Genomic DNA, 22,359 nt, shown 5'->3' on the forward strand with positions numbered 1-22,359 from the left:
ATGCTTGCAAAACCAATCTGTAAGTTATCAGAATTAATTGTAGATAACGTCGCTTTTTATAAAAAGTGGTAGGGTTTCCTGCTCTTGATCAAGAGAGTAGTATTATTTGTTTTAATGAGAGAAAGCCTTTACTTATAAAAAACCAAAGTTGCATACGTGATTATTCTTTTTTCTTTATTATTATTATTATTATTATTATTATTATTATTATTATTATTATTATTAAGATTAATATTAAGCCTCCCATTCTTTACTTATAAAAATTAAATTCGATAAAAACATGATTATTCTTTCCTTTATTATTAGTTGTTATTATTAAGATTATTATCAAGCCTCTTCTTCTTTGCTAATAAAATAAATTTCCATACATGATTATTGAAACGAGTTGGGCACATAGATAAGTGCACAGTATCTACCCCCTCTCTGCCAAGACAGACTGCACACACACAAACAAACAAGCAATCAGTGCAACATGGGCAATAGATATGCACACAAAAAGCAAAAGTGTGAGGACATTAGCTCCGTGGCTTCATTCGAATTTCCAAGAGTGCAATACACAAATACGGATTTCTCGGGTCTACTCGCCTCCCGTATACAGACAACAACTGACCGTGACTATCGTGTGTTCCTCTGTGGGGATAGAAACGGCTGGAACCGAGTCGTCCCCCGTGACAGATACAATATTGAGCGCAAGCCCAAATCATCAATGAGAAAAGGTTTCGCCCGCCGTGAAAGCATCAGCGCTTGGGTGAACAAGATTGTTGCTTATGGACACAGCTATGACGAGAGTGCAGACGATCGGCTAGGGACATCAACAAGCAGCGAGAGAAGCTGGACCTTTGCTGATCGGCTGCCCACCACACATCGGCGTTTGTCAACTAACCACAGTATAAACTATTCCACCACAAACAGCAGCAGCACGGAAAGCAGCACAAGCAGCAATGCAAGTAGTTGTTTCGATGGTCATTGCAAAAGACCCGATGGGGGCGTCTTTTATAGCATTTACAATCACAGCAATGGTAAAAATGATTTTATGTATTCCCGCGAACGTCTGAGACGACCTGAAGCTGATGTGCCTAACGCAAGAGTCTTAGATTGTAAGTATCAATTTTTTTTTTACTTGAATAAAATATAATTAAGCAGAACAAAAATGTTGGTATGCCATATTTGTGTATCAACTAGAAATAATATCATCATCATCATCATCATCATCATCATCATCATCATCATCATCATCATCATCATTTGTTTAATGTTCATTTTCCATGATGATATTTACTGTTATTTTATGACAGATGCTCAACTGAGCTTCAAACTACGGTCCCCCCCTCTGTAAAACTTTCACAGTAAACACTCGTCTAGCTACACCCACTACCAACAATTTCCTTTACTCTCTATCTGTACCTAAAACTAAAAAAACTTTCCATAAACAAATATTCTTTTCTAGAGCTGCCCATCTATGGAACACAATATCACGGGGCTTCTTCCCAGCTGACTATAACATAGTCGTTTTCAAATCCAACATAAACAAATTTACTCATTTTCCAAATCTCTCAATTTCCACCATTACTGTTTATCGTAATTCACTCATTAATCCTTAACCTCGAGTGGCCTCGGGGCCTTGATAAGTGGTGACTCTCCCTGTAAAAATTAAAAAAAAAAAAAATTTGACAGCTTTTAGAAATTGACTTCTAAACAAAAATATTTCTAGCCAGGTCTTTATTAATCCTTCTTTCTCTCAAGTCCATCATTCTCACTTCCTCCCATGTTTTTCCTCTGCTTTTTTTTGCTAACTGAACCTGATACCGCAACTGTTCTACATTTACTAACCCAAGAACCCTCATCTGTTCTTTCAATGTGGCCACACCAACAAAGTCTCATCTTTTGTACACATTTCCTTACACTGTACAAATTTAATCTTCCTCTGAGGTAATACGATCTCAACCTGTCTTTATCACTCACATTACACATCTATGATATCGTTATTATTTTTTTCCATGCAACACATAATCTCAACTCTCATTAGCCAAGTTTCACTTCTATACTTCATCAGACTTTGTAAACATGTCTTTTGGATTTTTTCCTTTGTCAACAGTGATAATGCTTTGCTAGTCAACTGGCGGGACGTGTGGAAATTCTACAGCGAACTCATTCATATGTAATATATTGATGTTGCCATTTTTTTAATTCAGCATAAATGGAGATACGCTGATATTATTGTAGCTCTTTTGTTAAAACTGCAAAAGTATTTGTCTAAACTATTAGGGATGCCCAGTGTAGCCCGGTCGTAAAATACGTTTAAATATGAAATTTTAATTTATGCAGATTTCGTATATATTATTATAAAGTCCATTTTCTATTGATTGTTATATATTATTCTTTCTTAGAACTGCACGCCTGTGGAACTCTGTTCCGTCTGCCTGCTTTCCACCTGACTACAACTTGGATGGCTTCAAGTCCAACGTTAACAAATTCCTAATGAACCGCCCCCTTAAGTAAACATTTCATCAAATTTCCACACTAACGTAATGTACTTGCAATAACCCTTATCCTTGAGTGGCTTACGGGCCTTGATAAGTGGTGACCACTGTGTAAAATATATATATATATATATATATATATATATATATATATATATATATATATATATATATATATATTATAAAGTTGTGATTTCCAAAATACAAAAAAAATAAATTCTTCATATAGCTTGGCTGCATATATATATATATATATATATATATATATATATATATATATATATATATATATATATATATATAACTGGAGTTCATTTAGCTATAATCGAAACCGAAAGCAAAACTCATGAAGAATTATTGGTATAATATATTACAAAAAATAGAAGGTCATAACAATTAAACGATAATCACTTGGAAAGAAAAAGATATAAGCGTGACACACAAAATAACACACACGCTATCGTATTAATATATAAACCAACGGGATCTGTGGAAATTCTACAGTGGACTCATTCATATGTAATATATTGATGTTGGCATTCTGTAGATGTTCAGTGTAAATGGAGACACTCTGATATTATTGTAGCTCTTTTGTTAAAACTGCAAGAGTAAACTAGCAGGGATGCCCGATGTGGCCCGGTCATAAAATACATTATTATATATATTATAAAGTTGCGATTTCAAAAATAAAAAAATATATCTATATGACTTGAGTGCATCAGCTTGAATCGAAACTGAAACCAAAACTTATAAAAAATATATGTATATATATAACTTGAGTTCCCTTAGCCGTAATTGAAACCGAAACCAAAATTTATGAAGAATTCTTCATAACATTATTCATAAACAAATAGATTACTGGAGTGCCATCAGCTATAACAGAAACCGAAATTGAAACTTATGAAGAATTATTGGTAAAATTATTTATAAAAGAATAAATGACTTGAGTGGCATCAGCTATAATCGAAACTGAAACCAAAACTTATCAAGAATTCTTGGTAAAATTATTTATTAGGTTGTTGCAAAAATAATTTCGTTTTTTGAAGTTCATGTCAAAAAACGATATGATTTTTGCACCACACCTAATATAAAAAATATGAAGAATTCTTGATAAAATTATTGATTACAAAAAACGGAAGTCCATAACAATTAAACGACTCGGATGTAAGCGTGACACAGAAAATAAATAAATAGCACACACGCTATCCTATTAATCCATATATATAAAAAGTAAAATGGGCACAAGCGTTTGTGTATGTCCGCAAAAGACTTTTCAGATTGGAGTTTTGCTGTCAGTTAAATTCCGCAGAAGTTTTCCTATACTTCCGAAATCATAATATCTCAGATTTGCAAACAGACACTGTTTCTTTCCTTTTTTTTTTAATCGGACATCGTTTCTTTCCTTTTTTCTTTTTTTGATCGAGTTAAAAAAAATTTTCACCGTGCCGTCGTCTCGAATGTTTGTTTGTCTTTTTCGTATAATAAAGCGAAACTATTCAAACGCAAACAACAGAAAGCGGGAAGCTTAACTGGCCAGCTGTTCTGATGCTTCACTTAAGTAATTGGTCCTTGTCAATGTAGGGGAAACCCTTCATACTGAGATAATTACTATTTATTTTGATATTTCCAGAGTGCCTCCTTTTTGAGGGAGCTAGTTTTCCCTCACATTAAAAACGACTTTGTGTCTAATTTGCTTTTGTGGGGAAGCAAATAAATACCATGATAGAAGCTTAACTGGCCACAGGCCAGGTTCTAAAGCACTATTCATTTCTGTGCATGCGTGGCGACTCCTATGGTTTTGAAGTTATTTACCAACTCATTGAATTCACTATCCTCTTTGGCCTAATGGTTAGCGTAGAAAACTAATTAATCACCTCTTTCTCTATCTTTTTATTTTAACCACGTGGAAGCCATTCTTAACATCACTTCGTCCTTGTGCCAGTATCCTCTACCCAGGTAAGGCCGGGTACTCCCCACTAGTCTAATATATAAAAAGCAAAATGTGTGTGTGTGTGTGTTTGTATGTCTTACAAAAACTTTTGAAAGAGGCGATAGATCCTCACGAGATTGGTATCGACCCTTCAGACAACCAATATCGAAAAATTGGTCAGAAACTTTAATTCCTTCACCATAAACCGGACAGTTTTCTACAAGGAGGGGTCGGTTTTTTGCATGGCCACTTTTTGCAAGTCATTGTATCAGTTGGATTGACTTTGCTTAATTTCAACATTCTAGACTTCCGGTCAGACGATGGAGGCATCGGCAAAGATATCATGTTTTTTTTCCTTCTTTGCATTACGGGTTCAAGCCTGCCTGCCTACTACCACTTTTTTTCCTCTCTCCACCCAAACTTTCGCCTCCCTGTCTACTATTAATTAATTTTTTTTTAACCCCCACTCCTAGATTTCTTACTCGACCCAAGCAATCCAAGCAATGCCAGGGAACCCCGCTACTATACCACTTTTTTAAACACCTTTTAATCCCCCCAGGGGTCCTTGCTACACCTTCACACATCCGGGCAATGCCGAGTACCCCCACTAGTATATAGATAATAGCAGAAGTAAACAGAGCAACTTGTTGAGATGCCGTATTTTGAATGAGAATCTGTTTTCTTTTAATCTGTGAAATGTGAGTTTGTATGTCCCAATGGAAATTGAATGATGTCAGTGAACGACACCAGCATCTTTGTCTTTCTAATTCTGTTTTTGTACTTTTGTCTTTACCGATGAGTCAAAACTTATCAAAGCTAAAAGATAACAAGTTAGATGAACAGTCAAATAAATGAATGATGAAAAATATTATGAGAGGATTGTAAATGATGAATGGAATGAACAAAGTTTGATTACATATGGAAATGCTTTGTGACAAATATTTGTTGAGATTAGAATTGAGAATGATCATGTTGTAGTCTGCAAGGAAGCAGTCTTATGGTAAGATGCTTTACAAGCAGAAAGTTTTTGGAAAGAAACTCTGTAGAAATTTTGCACATAAAGAAAAAAGTGAAAGTTCTTTGTATTTGTGGTAAGAAAACGAGTTCTTGTTGTGAATGCCTTACAAGAAGGACCAGAGATTTGAGCTGAGTCGAGCGCCGTCCATGGAAATAACATTAGAATAGCAGCAACTTTTTCTGTGAGAAAGTTACTGTGTAGGACAAAAGCGATCATCTCTCATGACATTATACTTCCTCAGGACACATTTGCTTCTCTAATCTTTTATCTGTCCTCCCAAACATTTTGTTCATACGAGTTGGGGTCAGTCTTTGAAGCATTCTGACAACTTAGAGACTGTAGTAAACCACCTTTGTCAGGATGAGCTATGGTCTGACAAGGAAGTGCACTCTCACGTGGAATAACCTTCTCTTAAGGGAAATGAGGCAGAGAGATAATTGCCGATTGCCTGAGGCCTCCTTATTGGGAATGCTGATAGTCTAATTCACGACTATTTTTTTTTTTACTCAACTAGTCCCCCCCATCCCACCCCACCCTTAGGGGAACTAGGCTTTCCCTATCTCCTCGTTTTGTGAGCTTAGACAATTATGTCATACCATCCAATTACCGTAATATCACATTCACTCTATGGATTAACTTACTGAGACTATACCGGTCACATCATCCAATTATCATAACACACTGGTTAGCTAGTCGTGAGAAAAACCGACGGAAAGAAATATAGAAAAAGGAAGAAAGTTTGACACAGACGTAAGAAAAAAGAAAAAAAAAACATGCGCATTGTAGGTGAAATGCCCTTCTATACTTGCCTGCAGACCTTGATTATATATATATATATTCCCAAAACCTCTGGCCTTAATGGAGGGGAGACTAAAACTTGCTGCTATGGTTTCAAATGATCTGAAATAACAGCAAGGGGAGACTTGATTCCAAATATTTCTCATATGTTCCCTCTTTTGGAAATAGGGTACAACTATGTATATCTCCAGAATCAAATAAATCTTATACACTGTGAAATTTACTTTATGTATGAAAACCAAAGAGGGGAGATATAACATATGAGAAATATTTGGAATCAAGTGTCCCCTTGCTATTATTTCAGATCATTTGAAACCATAGCAGCAAGTTTTAGTCTCCCCTCCATCAAGGCCAGAGGTTTTGGGGAAATATTAGATATTTTGTACAGTAAAACTCGGGGATACAGCATCAATCCGTTCTGGGGTTGGTGAAATCGCAATATGGCAGGGCCTAAGCAAAATTTTATACAGTACATATTAAAAATTAGTAACAAAATATAGTACTGTATATAATATATATGTATATAATTAAATAACGTTATAAATAACACCATAAAGCGGAGCAAATACCATAACCAGGGCCCAGAAAAATACTGTATTCCACATCGTAACCTGAAAGAATCATATCCCGAGGCCACAGTATCCCGGGGTTCTACTGTAATTCATATGCAAAACTAGGAAGACAAATGACTATGATTGGAACATTTTATGGCTGTAAGAAAGTGCCAAAAATAGGCGCTGGATAATGGATTATCCCCTTAATGTGCCACCTTAAGGGCAAATGTCACCTAGGCCAGTACACAATTCAGGTCATTACCTTTCCAACGAGCCTTCATTTTTTAAATTCTGATCAATAATCACTGACATTTCAAACATATAAAATTGTCAAAAAAGGTGGTATATATATATATATATTATACTCGTAGCCAAGCTGAATATTGAAATGCTCATATTTTTGGTTGAAACTACATGAAAATTCGCAGACTTTTTGAAGATTATAATACTACTCTATGGTTAAAATTGTATGACAATTGGTAAAAAAAATAACCTATATCTTCAAACCAATAAAATATGCCCAAAGTTGCCTACATTTTTATATATAATATCCTGGCAGGCAGCTTCAGTTTTGTTGCTTCGGTTGTCACCCCTGTGGCCTTGCCAGACCACTAATATATATATTCTCTATTAGACTCTATTCTTGTTTTGTACTGTTTTTACAATAAATCTAATTGGGTTATCCCAATCTTTATTCATATAATATGAATAATATATAATTATTCCATCTCGGATTATTATTTTGCTCATATTGAAATTTACAATATAACACACACTCACTTTGTGGACTAACTTGCTTAGACAACACCGTGCTTACCATACAATTACAATAATACAAGATTCATTCTGTGGACGCGTAGGTTATTTAGATAATGATGATCATATCATGTAATTACTCTATGGACTACATTAGTTAGACGCTGCTGATCAAACGATCCAATTAGCATAATACACGAATCAATAACTACATTACTTAAATACTGTTGATCATGCTATCTAATTATCAGGGTGCTACTTTTACTCTTTAGACTGGATTATTCAGACAATGCCGTTCCTACCATCCAATTACCATAAGACCACAATCATTTTATGGGCTACCTAACCTCGACAACCAATCAAACCATCTAATTATCAGTATACAGTATTTTATGGATTCCTTTACTTAAACTCTACGAATCACGTAATCAAATTACAAAAATACCATATTAATTCTATTGACTAGTTTACCGATTATAGTATTAAAAATAACTGAGGCAAACTGCGGCTTGATCACCGGATGTAGTAAAAGGTCACACCTGGGACTGGGTTGAAGTACGCATAACTCAAATACTGATAGAGTTGGGAAGTAAGGCGGACAGGAAAATATATGTTTGGTGTGTGCATTGTTAAAACCTTGCCTAAAAATGCTCGTCTAGTATCTTTTGGCACCATCTCTAGTGTGATTATCTATCTCCTTTCAGGAAGTTTGACACAAGGTCAAAGTCAGGTTTTGAAAGGCCATTGTAATAGGTGAAGTGCTCTCTGGCCTACAAATAATGCCTGGCAGTTCTGTCAGTATTCCCTGGTAGGAGCATTTCAGACGATTAGCAATAAGTTAACACCTCCTCAAAAAAAAGTAAAGCATGGGAGGTGGAACCTTCTATGAGTGAACAGCCATACCTCAATTAGGTAGCTACAAGGAAACTGTCAGATTGATTGTCAAGGACGTATCCCTAACTGGTATGAATGTCCTACTTAGGATCCGTGGTGTTGAAAACATGTTCTCTTCAAGTGAAAGGAAATTGGTATCATACACATGCTCATGTAGTTCAGGTCACGGGTCGTCTATGTAGACAATGACTAGATAAACTGTCTTAATCTGGGGGATCAAGTATAATACTAAAACGTTGAATACATGAATGTTTTATGTTTCAGAATTTTTTAGATGAGGGTTTATAATTTGTATTATTTTGATTATTTGGACTAATGTTCTCATCTTGGATGTTATTTTTAAAACATTTCGGTCGATGTAATCTCCGACCATTTTTCAAGTACATCTTGTCAAACCCGGGAAGTGGGATGATGTGTTAGTACATATTTTGTGGGGAGGAAATGCGGTTGCTCCCCTCTATTGTGAAGACGTTTGGGAGAAGATGAAATCCCTGAATAAATGTAATTTTTGTAATAATTAAAAATGTAAAAATATTTTTATAAAACACACTGTAAGAAGTGTTGCTGGTGTTTAGTGGAAAATATTTCTATTTGAAGTGCTGTTATTTCCCTATAATGGTTGAATTTACAGAAGAAACTTGAAATTTTATTATATAGAATAGGAAATGACATTACCAGTTATTATGTTAATCACTATTATGAGTCAGTGTAAAAGAGATGAATGGAAACCTGGGCCATCAGAAGTTCAAAATGTATATGAAATCAGGGTTTGTAGGCATTGGTGTTTCCATTGTATGATAACGAGCATTTATCCATCAAATGTAATGGATGTAATAAAGGTTTAAATGTGACACGTTCCACCATTTCTAACTGATTTGCAAATTGCCCCGTTATTTGGTCGTGCAACACTGGATGCGTTAGAATCCATTATTTCTTGCTTGCACATTAATCTTGAAATTGATGCATGTGTAGATGCTAAAAATAATCGGCATCGACTGTAATGTTAGCACGCAATGCTGGAGTTGTTACTAAATCCTTTGGAATGGTAAGAGATATATTAAATAGAATACAATCTTAAGCTTTTCGTAAGGGCAACTAGTCTAGAAGAAAAACTTTAAAAGATTTTAAAAAAAAGTACTTGTGATCAGATAAATGTGACGTACTTGGTGGAGAGAGTGGGTCTTATTCTCAACAATGCATGAATTCTATAATCAAATTCATGTTTTGAGGTTGTTTGATAATTTCAGACTGACATCTTAATGATTAAGAGAATAACATTGTTTTTATATCAAGAAAAGTTAGATTTACTGAAGTTAGACCTAAGTAGTAAAGAAAAGTTAGATTTACTGAAGTTAGACCTAAGTAGTATTGCATCTAACATATGTCAGCGATATTTCAGAGGAATAAAAATGCAAGAGAGCTATATGCTCAGTCCGTTAAATCCAAAGTAGTTGAGCATCGGCTTGGTTCCAATCAATTTTGGCAAATAGCAAACAGGATCCTGAACAGAAGCGTGCGTTCTATCCCAACCATCATCAATGGGCCTAAGGTCATCTCGTCAGCATCAAACAAGGCCAAATTATTTGCCAAAAACTTTGCAGCTAATTCTACCCTATGCAACAAACGCCATCAACTCCCAGTATTTCCTCCTATAACAGACAACACACTATGCAACATACAAATATCTGTGCGTGAGGTCGCCAAGCTAATCAAGAATCTTGATTCCAGTGAAGCAACTGACCTGACGTTATTCCAATTATAGTGTTGAAAAAGCTTCAACCAGAACTTGCCCCCATACTTACAAAACTGTTCAAGCATTGCCTTAAAAACAACCCTGGAAAACCTCATCAGTATGTCCTGTATTTAAGAATTCAGGTGATAAGTCATCTCCCTCTCAGTACAAACCAATAAGTCTCCTGTGTGTCATGAGTAAGTTGCTGGAATCCATATTAAATAAAGAAGTAGTCAACCACCTCAGCAGAAATAACCTTCTTAGTGACATGCAATATGGTTTGCATTCTGACAGATCTAAAGCAGATGTGCTAACGATCATATCTCATAGGATTAGTGAATCTCTCAACAAAGGCTTCCTTTCTAGGGCAATTGCTCTTGACATATCGAAGGCCTTCGATAAGGTATGGCATAAGGGCTTACTTCACAAGATTTCCAGCTATGGTATAACTAGAAATGTTTTCTCAATTATTAAATCATTTCTCTCTGATAGGCTCATAAGAGTAGTGGTTGATGGGCAGAAATTAGAGGCCCACAATATTAATCCTGGTCCCAACTCTCTTCCTGATCTACATCAATGATCTCCCAAAACACATACTTAAATCATTCGTTGACATCTATGCTGATGACACGACCATCTATGGCAACACATTAAGCTCCTATCTTTACATCATCAACACTCTGATCCTCATCTGGCATCAATTGAATTGAAATGGATGGCTCTCGTCTAGGGGAGGCTCCAAGTTTTGACAAGCTTCTGGGATTGACCTTTACTCCTGACCTGAAATGGAACACATACATCAATCTGTTGCCAAGGCTGCTGGAAAAATGGTTGGATCCTTCTACCGTTCCAGAAGATATCTCACTGCTGATGCAATTCTCTATCTACATAAAAGCCAAGTACATCCAAGGATGGAGTACTGCTGCCACATCTGGGCAGGAGTTGCTAAAAACAGCCTATCCTGCCTTGACAGGGTACAAAATAGACTTCGTGGCTTAGTGGGGGACGCCCTTTTCTCTTCCCTGCAACCTCTCCCACAGAAGAGACGTTACGAGCCTGTCTTTGTTTTGTTTTATCGTTATTTCCATGGCAAGTGCTCGTCTGAGCTCCAATCTCTGCCCCCCCACGCCAATCTTTCGTGAAAAACACCTCTCTAACTGAAACTACTGTCAATAATTTTCCCCATTTTAGGTGGTGAGGACAAGGATGAACCAGTAGCAGTGTCAGAAACGGACATTAAAAATGCGTGAAAAAAATTGAATAATTCGACCGCCTATCTTTCCAAGCTTATAACTACTTGAAAAATGTAATTCAAACCCTAATTTTTTTTTCAATTAAAGGAGCAAAAACCAAATTTTTAAAAAATAGCAGGTTTAATAGCAAATTATGCAATATTTGTTTTTTTAACATTAGTTCTCTTTAAAAAAGATTTGAAGAAAGTCAACAAAATTTTAGTTACTTCGATTATAAAAATATATATATAAATTCCAAAAAATCATTTACCTATAAAAATACTATTCAATGTGTACTTCCATTCTTTATTGTTAAGAATTTATCCATATTTATATTTTAAATTCCATTTATTTTTTAAATAAAAGAATCTTTTTAAATGAGTATTTGAAAAAGCTGCCATTACGTAAGCATTTTTACATTGTTATCGAAACACTGGAGTAGTGTTTATTGTTGTTTTAAACTACGGATGGACAGAAGTAACTAAAAACCACACGTTCGCATTAGCCGTCTAGCCTTGTGTGTGAAGAAATCTGTGTCCCCATAGATGGAAAATAGTTTAATTTTACTTATAAGTTTTTGCCTTAAAAAAACAGACGATAATTTTTTTTCCTTTTCTCAAAGAAATACATAAATTTTTGATTTAATATATTTTAATTCTTCTTTATCGAGAGAATTCTTTTGAAATATCTAAAAAAGAAAACATTGACTGAAATAGAAAAAATTGTCGTCAGCGTCCAATATTTTCTTGACAATATTTACTTAACATAAGCTTCCACTTAAAAAATCACCATGTTTTTTTGGGTTTTTTTTAAAAAGGGTTTTACACTTTCCAATTTACAGGTAAATTTCCCCAAAATACTTCTTTATTTTTTGTTTTAAATTAGAATATTTTATTTATTGATCTTTTATCTTCAATTTGTGATATATAAAACTTTGGTATGTAAATTAATTATTTAAATTTTAATAGAATTTCAAAATGGGGTGTGAATTAAGAAAAAAAAACGTTTGTCTTAAATATTATATTCAGTTTATTAGAAATAGCATAAAATTTCACATTGACCCTGAAAATAACGTAAAAATTGAACCAATAGAAAAATTTTGATAGATTTTTTAAGTTTAAAAATTGAAAAATATTTAACTCGTAAATTCCAATTGATTTCACTACGTAAAAAAAGGGCTGCATGAAGGCGCGGCGGCACTTTGTAAACACTGTTTTTAAAAAAATAAAAAATAATATTTCTATTATTTTTTAAACAACTTTTATAGTATATTTTAGAAGTATATTCCATAAAGAAAAGAAACAACCCACTTTAAAAAGAGAAATTACGAGTTTTTTATATATTATTCTCAGTTTTGTGTTAGGGGTGTCAAAAATTCCCCAAAAAATTCTGATACACCCAGTGAATCAGGTAACTGAAGGTGAATGATGAGAGAAGTGATGAGAAGGATAGTATGAAGTAAATAATTTGAAGAGAGAGAGAGAGAGAGAGAGAGAAAGAGAGAGAGAAGGGAAGAGGATATAATGGGGGAGAAGAAAGCTGGCAGATGAAAAAGAGGAAAATGGGAAGGGAGACAGAGAGTCGGTCTATTATAATATCACAATGTATTTTCTGAAATCTTTTAACTTTGTGAAAATCGATGTGTCAGAATATTTTTTGGTGTATTGGTTCTGTCACAATCGCTTACAATATTGATGCTATTGAATATGTGCTTTTTACTTACGTTTTGACTATTTATCTGATATAAAATGTAACATCTTTGCCCTATGAGTCAAATCTTCTCTCTCTCTCTCTCTCTCTCTCTCTCTCTCTATATATATATATATATATATATATATATATATATATATATATATATATATATATATATATATATATATATATATATATCCTTATATTGTTTGAATATATATAAAAAAGAGAGAGGGGGAGGGAGAGAGAGAGAATAAATGACAAAAACTATATTCCAAAATTCATGATATTGGCCATCTTATAATTTATTCCTTTAATTCCGTTGACTTATATAGTTCTTGACAGTATCTGTTTCGTATCGCAAAATCAATCACCACTTACGAGTTTTAGTTTAATGTGAAATATGTTTGTTCATTTATATTTCGCCTTTTATTTCTACCAATCTATTAATTAATGACGCTCAATGTAACTACAAAGCATATACAACTAAATGACAAACGTCTATATTCTAAATTTCAAGATGTTGAGCATTATATAGTGTGACTTTTAGCACCAGTTATCATATTTGTGTTATAAGGTATTGTATCTCAATACCTGATAACGATGGTCACAATAACAAATTTAACGTATGGTAGCAAGAAAAACAGAGTATTAAGTAAAATATTTATTGAAGAACAAATGGATGAAAATGTTTTTGTCGATAAAAAGTTTCCGAAAAGAAAAAAATAACAAAGTCCTTGTGATTAAGTTTTGTTAGAGTGAAGATAATTAGAAATGTCTCTTGTTGATAAGAAGTTTCCGAAAAGAAGAAAATAACAAAGTCCTTGCCATTAAGGTTTGTTAGAGTGAAAATAATTAGAAATGTCTCCTGTTGACAAGAAGTTTCCGAAAAGAACAAAATCCCAAGGTCCTTATTATTAAAGTATGAATAATTTGAAATGACTTTTGTTATTGTTGTTGTAGTTGGTGAGCAAATGGCTTCTGCTACTATGAGAAAGAAAGGGTGAAGACGTTCGAGTTAGTTGTTGCTGCTGCTGTTAGAGAGAGAAAGAGTAATCCAGTCGTTGGATAGCCTTCGCTACCATTACTTTTGAACTGACGTTACGAGCGTTTATATATTGTGCGCCCATACGTAGTTGTAGGCGTATTTTGAGGTGCAAACAATAGGGAAATTTTGCTGCTAGATGTGCTTTAAGGATACGATTAGCCTTGCTGTAGGGAATATTGGTTTTCCTGACTCCGCGTTTGTTTTATTTCTATTAAACCTGGTGTATCTGTGAGAGAATTTAGATTAAGTTTGCAACTTGAATTCCTTTTATAAATATTTTATCACATATTTTCGTATCTCATCTGTCGAAATTTTCTGGCATTTTCTCTCTTAGTATAGTTATTTCATTGGGCAATGTTTTGCCCAATAATTCTTTGATATAATAAACTGTGAATTGTAATGGAAGGATAGGCACAAAAAGCGCAGTTTATGACAACTTAATGCGTCGTTAACAGTCGATGGAATATCGTAGTAAAGTACATGGCGGTGCCACTGTCGCTTTCGGATCGCCGTTGTCATATCAGTGGCTGCTCCTGATGTTTGGGTGTCTTCGCTCCTGCTGATGCAAATTGTGTTTTGTTTACATGTCACTATAGGTTCGGTGGATATCTTGTCTTTTACGATATAACAACCATCTTACCGTTTGTTTCTTTAAGTACGTTGACATGCACAATTCTTGACACATGTTTCGTAGCGCAAAACTCATCAAAAGAAAAAAGCACTTATCAACTTTAAAAGAAAATGAAAACACATAGGCATAATTACAAAATTCGAAAATTGCGAGAAGTTGCAATTATTTTTTCAATTTGTTGCATCATTTATCATATCAGGTAATCATTGAATTGAATATAATAATTAAGTCAGAACATTAATTGTTAGAACTCATATATAAGTATAGATTAATGCATATTGAAAATGTTTTAAAACATTAATATTTAAATAAATAATATAATAAATAAAAATACAAATTAATAAATATGTAAATAATATAAATAAAATAAAACAATTAAATTAGATAATTATATAATTTATTCGTACAGTTACAACCCATAAAATATTTTTTTAAAGTGGTATTTGATTGGGTAAATGTAGATAACTTACTTTAATTATGTAAATGTAGATAACTTACTTTAATTATGAAAAAGTTATCGCCCTTGAACGGATTATAAATAAATGATAGGAAAAAATAAAAAGATCTGCCATATTAATGTCAAAAGTGGTTAATTAAAACTAATTAAATAGCAATAAAATAAATTTGTTTAAACGTAGAAATAAATTAATTAAAATAATTATGCATGTAGTAAAAGAAAAATTATAGCTATGCAAAGTTTAGGTTTAATTAATCAAAGTTTATTACCATAAAGAAATCATTAGATTAGGTAATTAGTTACGTATAAAATAAAAATAAATACATACATTATAGATTTGACAGTTATCAATATTATTTAAGTTAATAAATATAGACTGATTATAAATAATAAATTAATAAATTAATAAAATATTAAATGGAAAATTTTATGTTAATGTATATCAAAATACATACAATTTATTAATTCGAATTTTGATTCTGATCCATCGAAATAAAATCTCACGATGGGCGCATAACCTCTTGAGTTGGAAGCCATGTTTAGTTTCAGAACAGTTTCCGATAGTTAGTTGTTCTATACAAGTCCTGGAGGTGACTGGTTCTCAGTAGACAATTGTTTTTATCAGGTTCATGACTTTATAATTTTGTAGCCACAGAGCAAAAGATTCTTCCTGTGTTGACACGAAGAAAGCATATGCAAGGTTTAATTTTTATGGAGCAATTCTGGTTTCTGATTGGTTGGTAGCAGAACATGAATTAATTTGATTCGTCAGTTCCTAGCAACATCGTTTATAAATAGAATCTTTACCACATTATGTATAAAAATACTGAAACAATTACCATGAACAAATCATTAGATTAGGTAATTAGTCACATATAAAATAAAAATAGATACATACATTATAGATTTAACAGTTATCAATATTATCCAAGTAAATAAATAGAGACTATTTATAAATAATAAATTAATAAAATATTAAATGAAAAATTGTTATGTTAATGTATATCAAAATAAATACAATTTATAAATACGGAAATTTAAAGTTGCTGACTTTACATTACAATTCAAAGATGGCGTAACAAACTGAAAAAAAAAGTTTGTTAAAAATAATTGCAACTTCTTTCCCAATTCTCGGATTTTGTAATCATGCCCATATATCTTTATTTTCTTTTAAAGTTGATAAGTGCTTTTTCTTCTGACCAGTAAAGAGTGGAATAAATACATGAATTTGCATAATAATTACATGAATGATTTTGTGTTACGAAACAGGTTCTATCAAAAATTATACAGGGTGGCCGAAAAGTCCCAGGACACTATACATGTATTTTTAATAAAACACAGTATTTTTTAATAAAACACACAGAAAACATATATATTCAACAAAAAAAGAGAACTTTATTAGAAACAAAGCAGAAAACAACTAGAGTAATTTAGTGGTCTAGGGGATCAGTATGTTGGCCCTCGTTGTTCTTGCACAATTCCATTCGCCTCCAGGTTCTTTGTGCCATTTTTTTTTAGAGAATTCCTTGATACGCTAGCAAAAGCTGCAATATTCGCATGCTTTAGCTGATCAATGGTTTCGTATCTAATACCAGAAACTTGACCTTTAATTAAACCCCATAATGAGTTGTCTGGACTTTTCGGTTAGTGTCCTGGGACTTTTCGGCCACCCTGTACATACCAACGTACTTAGAGAAATAAACAGTAAGATGGTCAACATCTTGAAATTTGGAATATAGACTTTTGTCATTTATTTGTATATATACTAGCAGACCGCTTTAATAAGATATTTTGATTAATGCAGATTTCGTATTTATTATTATATTACATTAGACCCAATATATAGTAATGATTTAAAAAGTAAAAAAAAAAAAAATGACTCGTGCGCCACCACCGAGAATCGAAACCAAAACGTTTAGCTAACAATTTACTTTTTCCTTTGACGTTAATGCATGCACTATGAAAACATGTTTGCTGAAAGGCTAAAAATTAAAACATGAACCAATAACTATTACGTTATGCATACATATTTGTAATAACGTCGTTCGCCCTTCACCTGGCAAATTCTTCTTTCTTTTTTTTTAAATTTTCACTTTCTTTCTCTCTTTTATTCTTGTTTTTCTTCTTACATACATATTTCTCCCGGCTAAAACCTAAACATAAAGTTTCGCGTGGGTTCGAATACCCTAAATATTAAGCTTCATGAATGGACTACAGACTAAAATCTAACAGAGGAGTTTGGTAGGCAAAAATTTTTAAACAAATATATATACGCATACATAAATATATATAGGAAGAGGTTTGTGTTTGCTATAAACGTTTTACGCAAATATTACGCAAGTATAAAGTATTAGAATATCTGCATGAATATGATGACACGTAATATTTAACTAAACATAATCATCCAATGAGAAAACTGAAAAGACTAATAGGGAATTAAGTAAAATGAATGTTAAAAGAATATGCAAATTAGCTAGATTTTTAGCAGATGAATGAAATTCCACGACCAAGGCTCGAATTTTGTCTTTATTTACGATTCGAAACCCAAGTCACTTGCATGTGAGACAAACACTCTGTCATGTTCGGGTGTTAACTACATCCGCCCGATGCAGAACATATGGCAAAAACGCTATCCTCAAATGTTTTATCAATAGATGTGAGATGCTCTGCCCTCTCTTTATATGACTCTTTATCTATATCTTTCTGGTATTCTCTCTCTCTCTCTCTCTCTCTCTCTCTCTCTCTCTCTCTCTCTCTCTCTCTCTTTCTTGTTTCTCTTTTTACATACATATTTTTCTCTCTTTATCAATCTTTCAATCTATCTTTTTTAATCTTCTTTTCTTTCGCTCTATCTTTTACACACACACACACACTAACATTTTTTTCTCTATAATTGTTCTAACTTTTTTCTGGTATTCTCTCTTTTTTATTTTCGTCTCTCTATCTCTTCTTTTTTCATTTCTCTCTCTCTCTCTCTCTCTCTCTCTCTCTCTCTCTCTCTCTCTCTCTCACTCACTCACTCTCTCTCTCGCTTTCTCTTTCGCTTCTTCTTCTTCTTCTTCTTCTTCTTCTTCTTCTTCTTCTTCTTCTTCTTCTTGTCTCTGTCCGTATTCATTTTCTCTCTGTTTCTCACTATTTCCTAGTATCCTCCGCCCCCTTTCTTGATATTCATTCTCTTATGCTGTCCCTCCTAGTCTTTATCTCTCTATAATCCCTCCCTTTTATTAGTACTTTTTGTCTTTGTTCTTTCCTGAAATTCTATCTATTTGTCTCTTCTTCTCTCTCACTCTTTATATGTATACTTCATTTCTGTCTCTTTCTGTCGCTCTCTTTATCTGTCTCATTCTCTCTCTCTCTCTCTCTCCTTCTCTCTCTCTCTCTCTTTCTCTCTCTCTCTCTCTCTCACTGTATATTCTGTCTCTTCGCCATACCCTCTTCCTCCCCTCTCTAACTCCTTATCGTTTCTTTCTCCTCACCCACCTCATTTGTTCTTCCTGTGTTGCTGTCGTTTTCTCTTAATCTCTCTGCCTTTCTCTCTGTCGCACAAGCTGTCTCTCTTGCCCTTTTTCTTTTTTGTTTATAAATTTTATGACATAATTACACATACATTTTTATTCATTCCAAACGAACTCATAATGGCCTTTGTATTGCTATATCTGCATTATGTGATCGTGAGTATATTGAAGTTGATGCTATTTTAAACCGTATTGTCATTTGAATTAAAGTACAGCTACATGCTATGCCGAAGGGAATTCTATAAATGTTTCTGTGAAACTGAAGATATTGATAGAAAATAAAACTAATGTACATTGTCAATCGAATCATATATATATATTATCGAATCATATATGTATATATATATATATACATATATATATATACATATATATATATATACATATATATATATATATATATATATATATATATATATATATATATATATATATTAGCTGGACGCCCGGCGTTGCTCGGTCGTATAATACGCTTAAACATATTTTAATTTATGTAGATTGCGTTTGTATTATTATGTATGGAATCAATCATCTATTGAATATTATATATTACGAGGAATAATTTGCCCGATGGACTAATTCGAAAAACAAAAAAAAAAATTAAAAAGATAAGAATGATAATATCACTCATCACATTCTGTCTGTTTTAAATGGTACGTCTTCTTTTATCGTAAATTGAACTCATTAATAAGAAAAAAATAAATAAAATGGTAAGGCACACTCAGGCTTGAACAAGGAATCATTCTATCCGTAGTCGAATGCTCTACTATTAAGCTATACCTCCAGATGTCATTAATTCTGTGTTTTTTGTTTTTTTGTTTTTTTGTTTCTATTTTAAGAAATACTTTGCTAATATTTTATTATCTACCTTACCGGTGTAACGTATAAAAATCTTTTGTACAAATTTTTCTTTGTTATCTAATAAGAAAAAAAACAACCTTGTTTTAGTATCGGATTTTTCGATACTTACCGGATGAATTTCTGTACAAAGCATATCTAAGAACACTGCCAGACATATAAGTTAGCTTTGTATGAAATTTGCAAAAGATATGCTCAGCCATTTGAGAACCTATAAGGAAGCAACTCACACACAAACACACACACATAAGTTTTCTCAGTCGGTCATTTATTTCTTTTCAAAAAGTATCCATTACAATATTGTTTCGTATTGCGATTAACAAGTCTGCAAAATTATGTTATTGCTGAATATTTAGTCACATACTCATTAGATGTTTACTTTTTTAAAAAAATTAGAAAAACACTATTTTTTTTTTTTTTTTTACAAAGGCATCACCACATTATCAAGGCCCAGAGGCCACTCAAGGATAAGGGTTAAAGAGTGTACAGTAGAAGTTGGTCAATATAGTAATCATTAGTAATGAAAATTTGGTAAATTTAATAACTTATATGGAACGGCTCATCAAGAACTTATTTACTTTAGACTTGAACAAAACCATATTGTAGTCAGCCGGAAAGCAGGAAAACGGAAGACAATTCCACAGGCGTGCAGTTCTAAGAAAAAAGCTTTGTTCATGGAATCTACGTTTAGGTTTAGGGACAGATAAAGAGTGGGGGAAATTATTGATAGTGTTTACAGCTAGACGAGTGTTTCTTGTGAAAGTTTGGCGAGGGGGGCCATAGATTGAAGCTCAGTTGAACACTTTCCATGAAAATAACGATACATCAGAGACAAACTCGCAACATCTCTTCTGTGAGATAGAGGTTGCAAGGAGGAGAAAAGGACATCTCCTACGAGGCTACGAAGTCTATTTTGAACTCTATCAAGGCAGGCCAAGTCCTTTCTAGCAGCTCCTGCCCAGATGTGGCAACAGTATTCAATCCTTGGACGTACCTGGCTCTTATATAGATAGAGAATAGCATCAGCAGTGAGATATCTACTGGATCGATAGAAAGATCCCACCATTTTTCCAGCGGCCTTGGCAACAGATTTGATATACGTGTTCCATTTAAGATCAGGAGTAATGGTCAAGCCCAGAAGCTTGTCAAAACTTGAGGCCTCCTGAAGACGAGAGCCATTCATTTCAATTGATGACAAATGTGGATTAGAATGTTGATGATGTAAAGAGAGAAGCTTGGTTTTAGATGCATTAAAAGTAACCAGCCACTCCTTTCCCCATTGTACTACGTGCTCAAGATCAGAGGAGAGAGAATTGGAGAGAACTTGCTCGTTTACTGTCTTAGATGTGGTACCATAAATGGTAGTGTCGTCAGCATAAATGTCTACTATTTTAGACAACTTATATGGTTTATGCGACCAACACGCCCTGCCGTTTCGAAGCTATAAATTTAAACTTTTAAAGATTCCCAAGACTTACTAAACTATAAAAAGCGAAAAATAAATCAACTATAGAAATTAAATAAACTTCGTTTTAGGCTATATATATATATATATATATATATATATATATATATATATATATATATATATATATATATATATATATATATAAATTAAATGAAATCAATTTAAAAATTAGTCATAAATAACACAATGAATAGAAAAGAAATTATTCCAATGACGGACGTGCGAATATCAGATCACTTGTTTCACACATTTACAAAAGAAAAGGATGTCAAGTAATAGTCAGTCAAGCTTTTGTTTAAGAGAAGCATGGCCATTGACAAATGAAAACATATTATATATATATATATATATATATATATATATATATATATATATATATATATATATATAGTAAGTTATAAAATATATGTGGCCATTAAGCGTGGATGAAACGCGGAATATTCTGTGTAGCTTAATTGCCATATATATTTTATAACTTACTACCGAGCTCTACGTATTGAGCACTGTTGGTGTGTGTGTGTGTGTGCGTATGTGTGTGTGTGTGTGTGTGTGCGTGTGTGTGCGCGCACGTGTGTGCATGCATGTATGCTCAGAGAAAGGGGGATAAAGAGATGCGTTTGTTGGGAATACATAAATCAGAATATCTACTTAATGTAATTTATTTATTTTAAAAAGTAAAATTTTAGGTGAAGTTTCGATCTCACAAAGGTACGTCAATGAGTGCTCGTACAAAAGTTTAATGAGATATATACACATATATTAAAAGCATGCAAACACACACATGTGTGCGCGCGCGCACACACACACACACGCACGCACGCACGCACGCACACGCACGCACGCACGCACGCACACCTGTCTGAAAAAAAAAACAAAAGCATGCGGATTCGCGTCTACAAATGTACGGCTTGTCATTTCGACGTGAGAAGAAAATAATAAAAACCAATCCTTGTCGAAGGTTTCCCACGTCTCACCTCGCGTAGCAAACTCACGTGTTCATCGAATGAAAATCTCGCGCCAACACACTGATAGAAATGTTCATCGCTTTTCTCAACTGGGATTTTGTTCGTCTTTCAAACAATCAATAGCATTTTCCTCAGTCTGTCACAGCTAAATCTGAAAAAGCATCTTTGCCCACATTGTAGCAATCAAGTTTAAGTTGCGTGTTCGTTTATCTGAGGCGCCTACGTTTGAAATAGCATTTTCAGTGGGTGATCAAGCTTAAGTTCGAAATAAAATTTTCAACTGTCTGCTGCGTTCAAGTTTGAAATGGTATTTGTGGCGATCTGTCGCGCT

The 22,359-nt window shown here is 33.5% G+C and overlaps 1 protein-coding gene across 1 annotated transcript in view; it reads left to right on the forward strand.

The window, feature by feature from the left end:
* Positions 1-239: 239 nt before the first annotated feature.
* LOC145292995 (uncharacterized) overlaps positions 240-22,359 on the forward strand; it is an 82,218-nt gene continuing 60,098 nt past the window's right edge. Inside the window, exon 1 of the mRNA XM_080139248.1 lies at positions 240-1,097. Within this exon, the coding sequence (XP_079995374.1) occupies positions 473-1,097 (625 nt within the window). The 5' untranslated portion in view covers positions 240-472. The remainder of the gene's footprint in view (positions 1,098-22,359) is intronic.

This window comes from Euprymna scolopes, chromosome 14, assembly GCF_053919585.1.
Source record: "Euprymna scolopes isolate OS-2025 chromosome 14, ASM5391958v1, whole genome shotgun sequence".
Lineage (NCBI taxonomy): Eukaryota > Metazoa > Mollusca > Cephalopoda > Sepiida > Sepiolidae > Euprymna > Euprymna scolopes.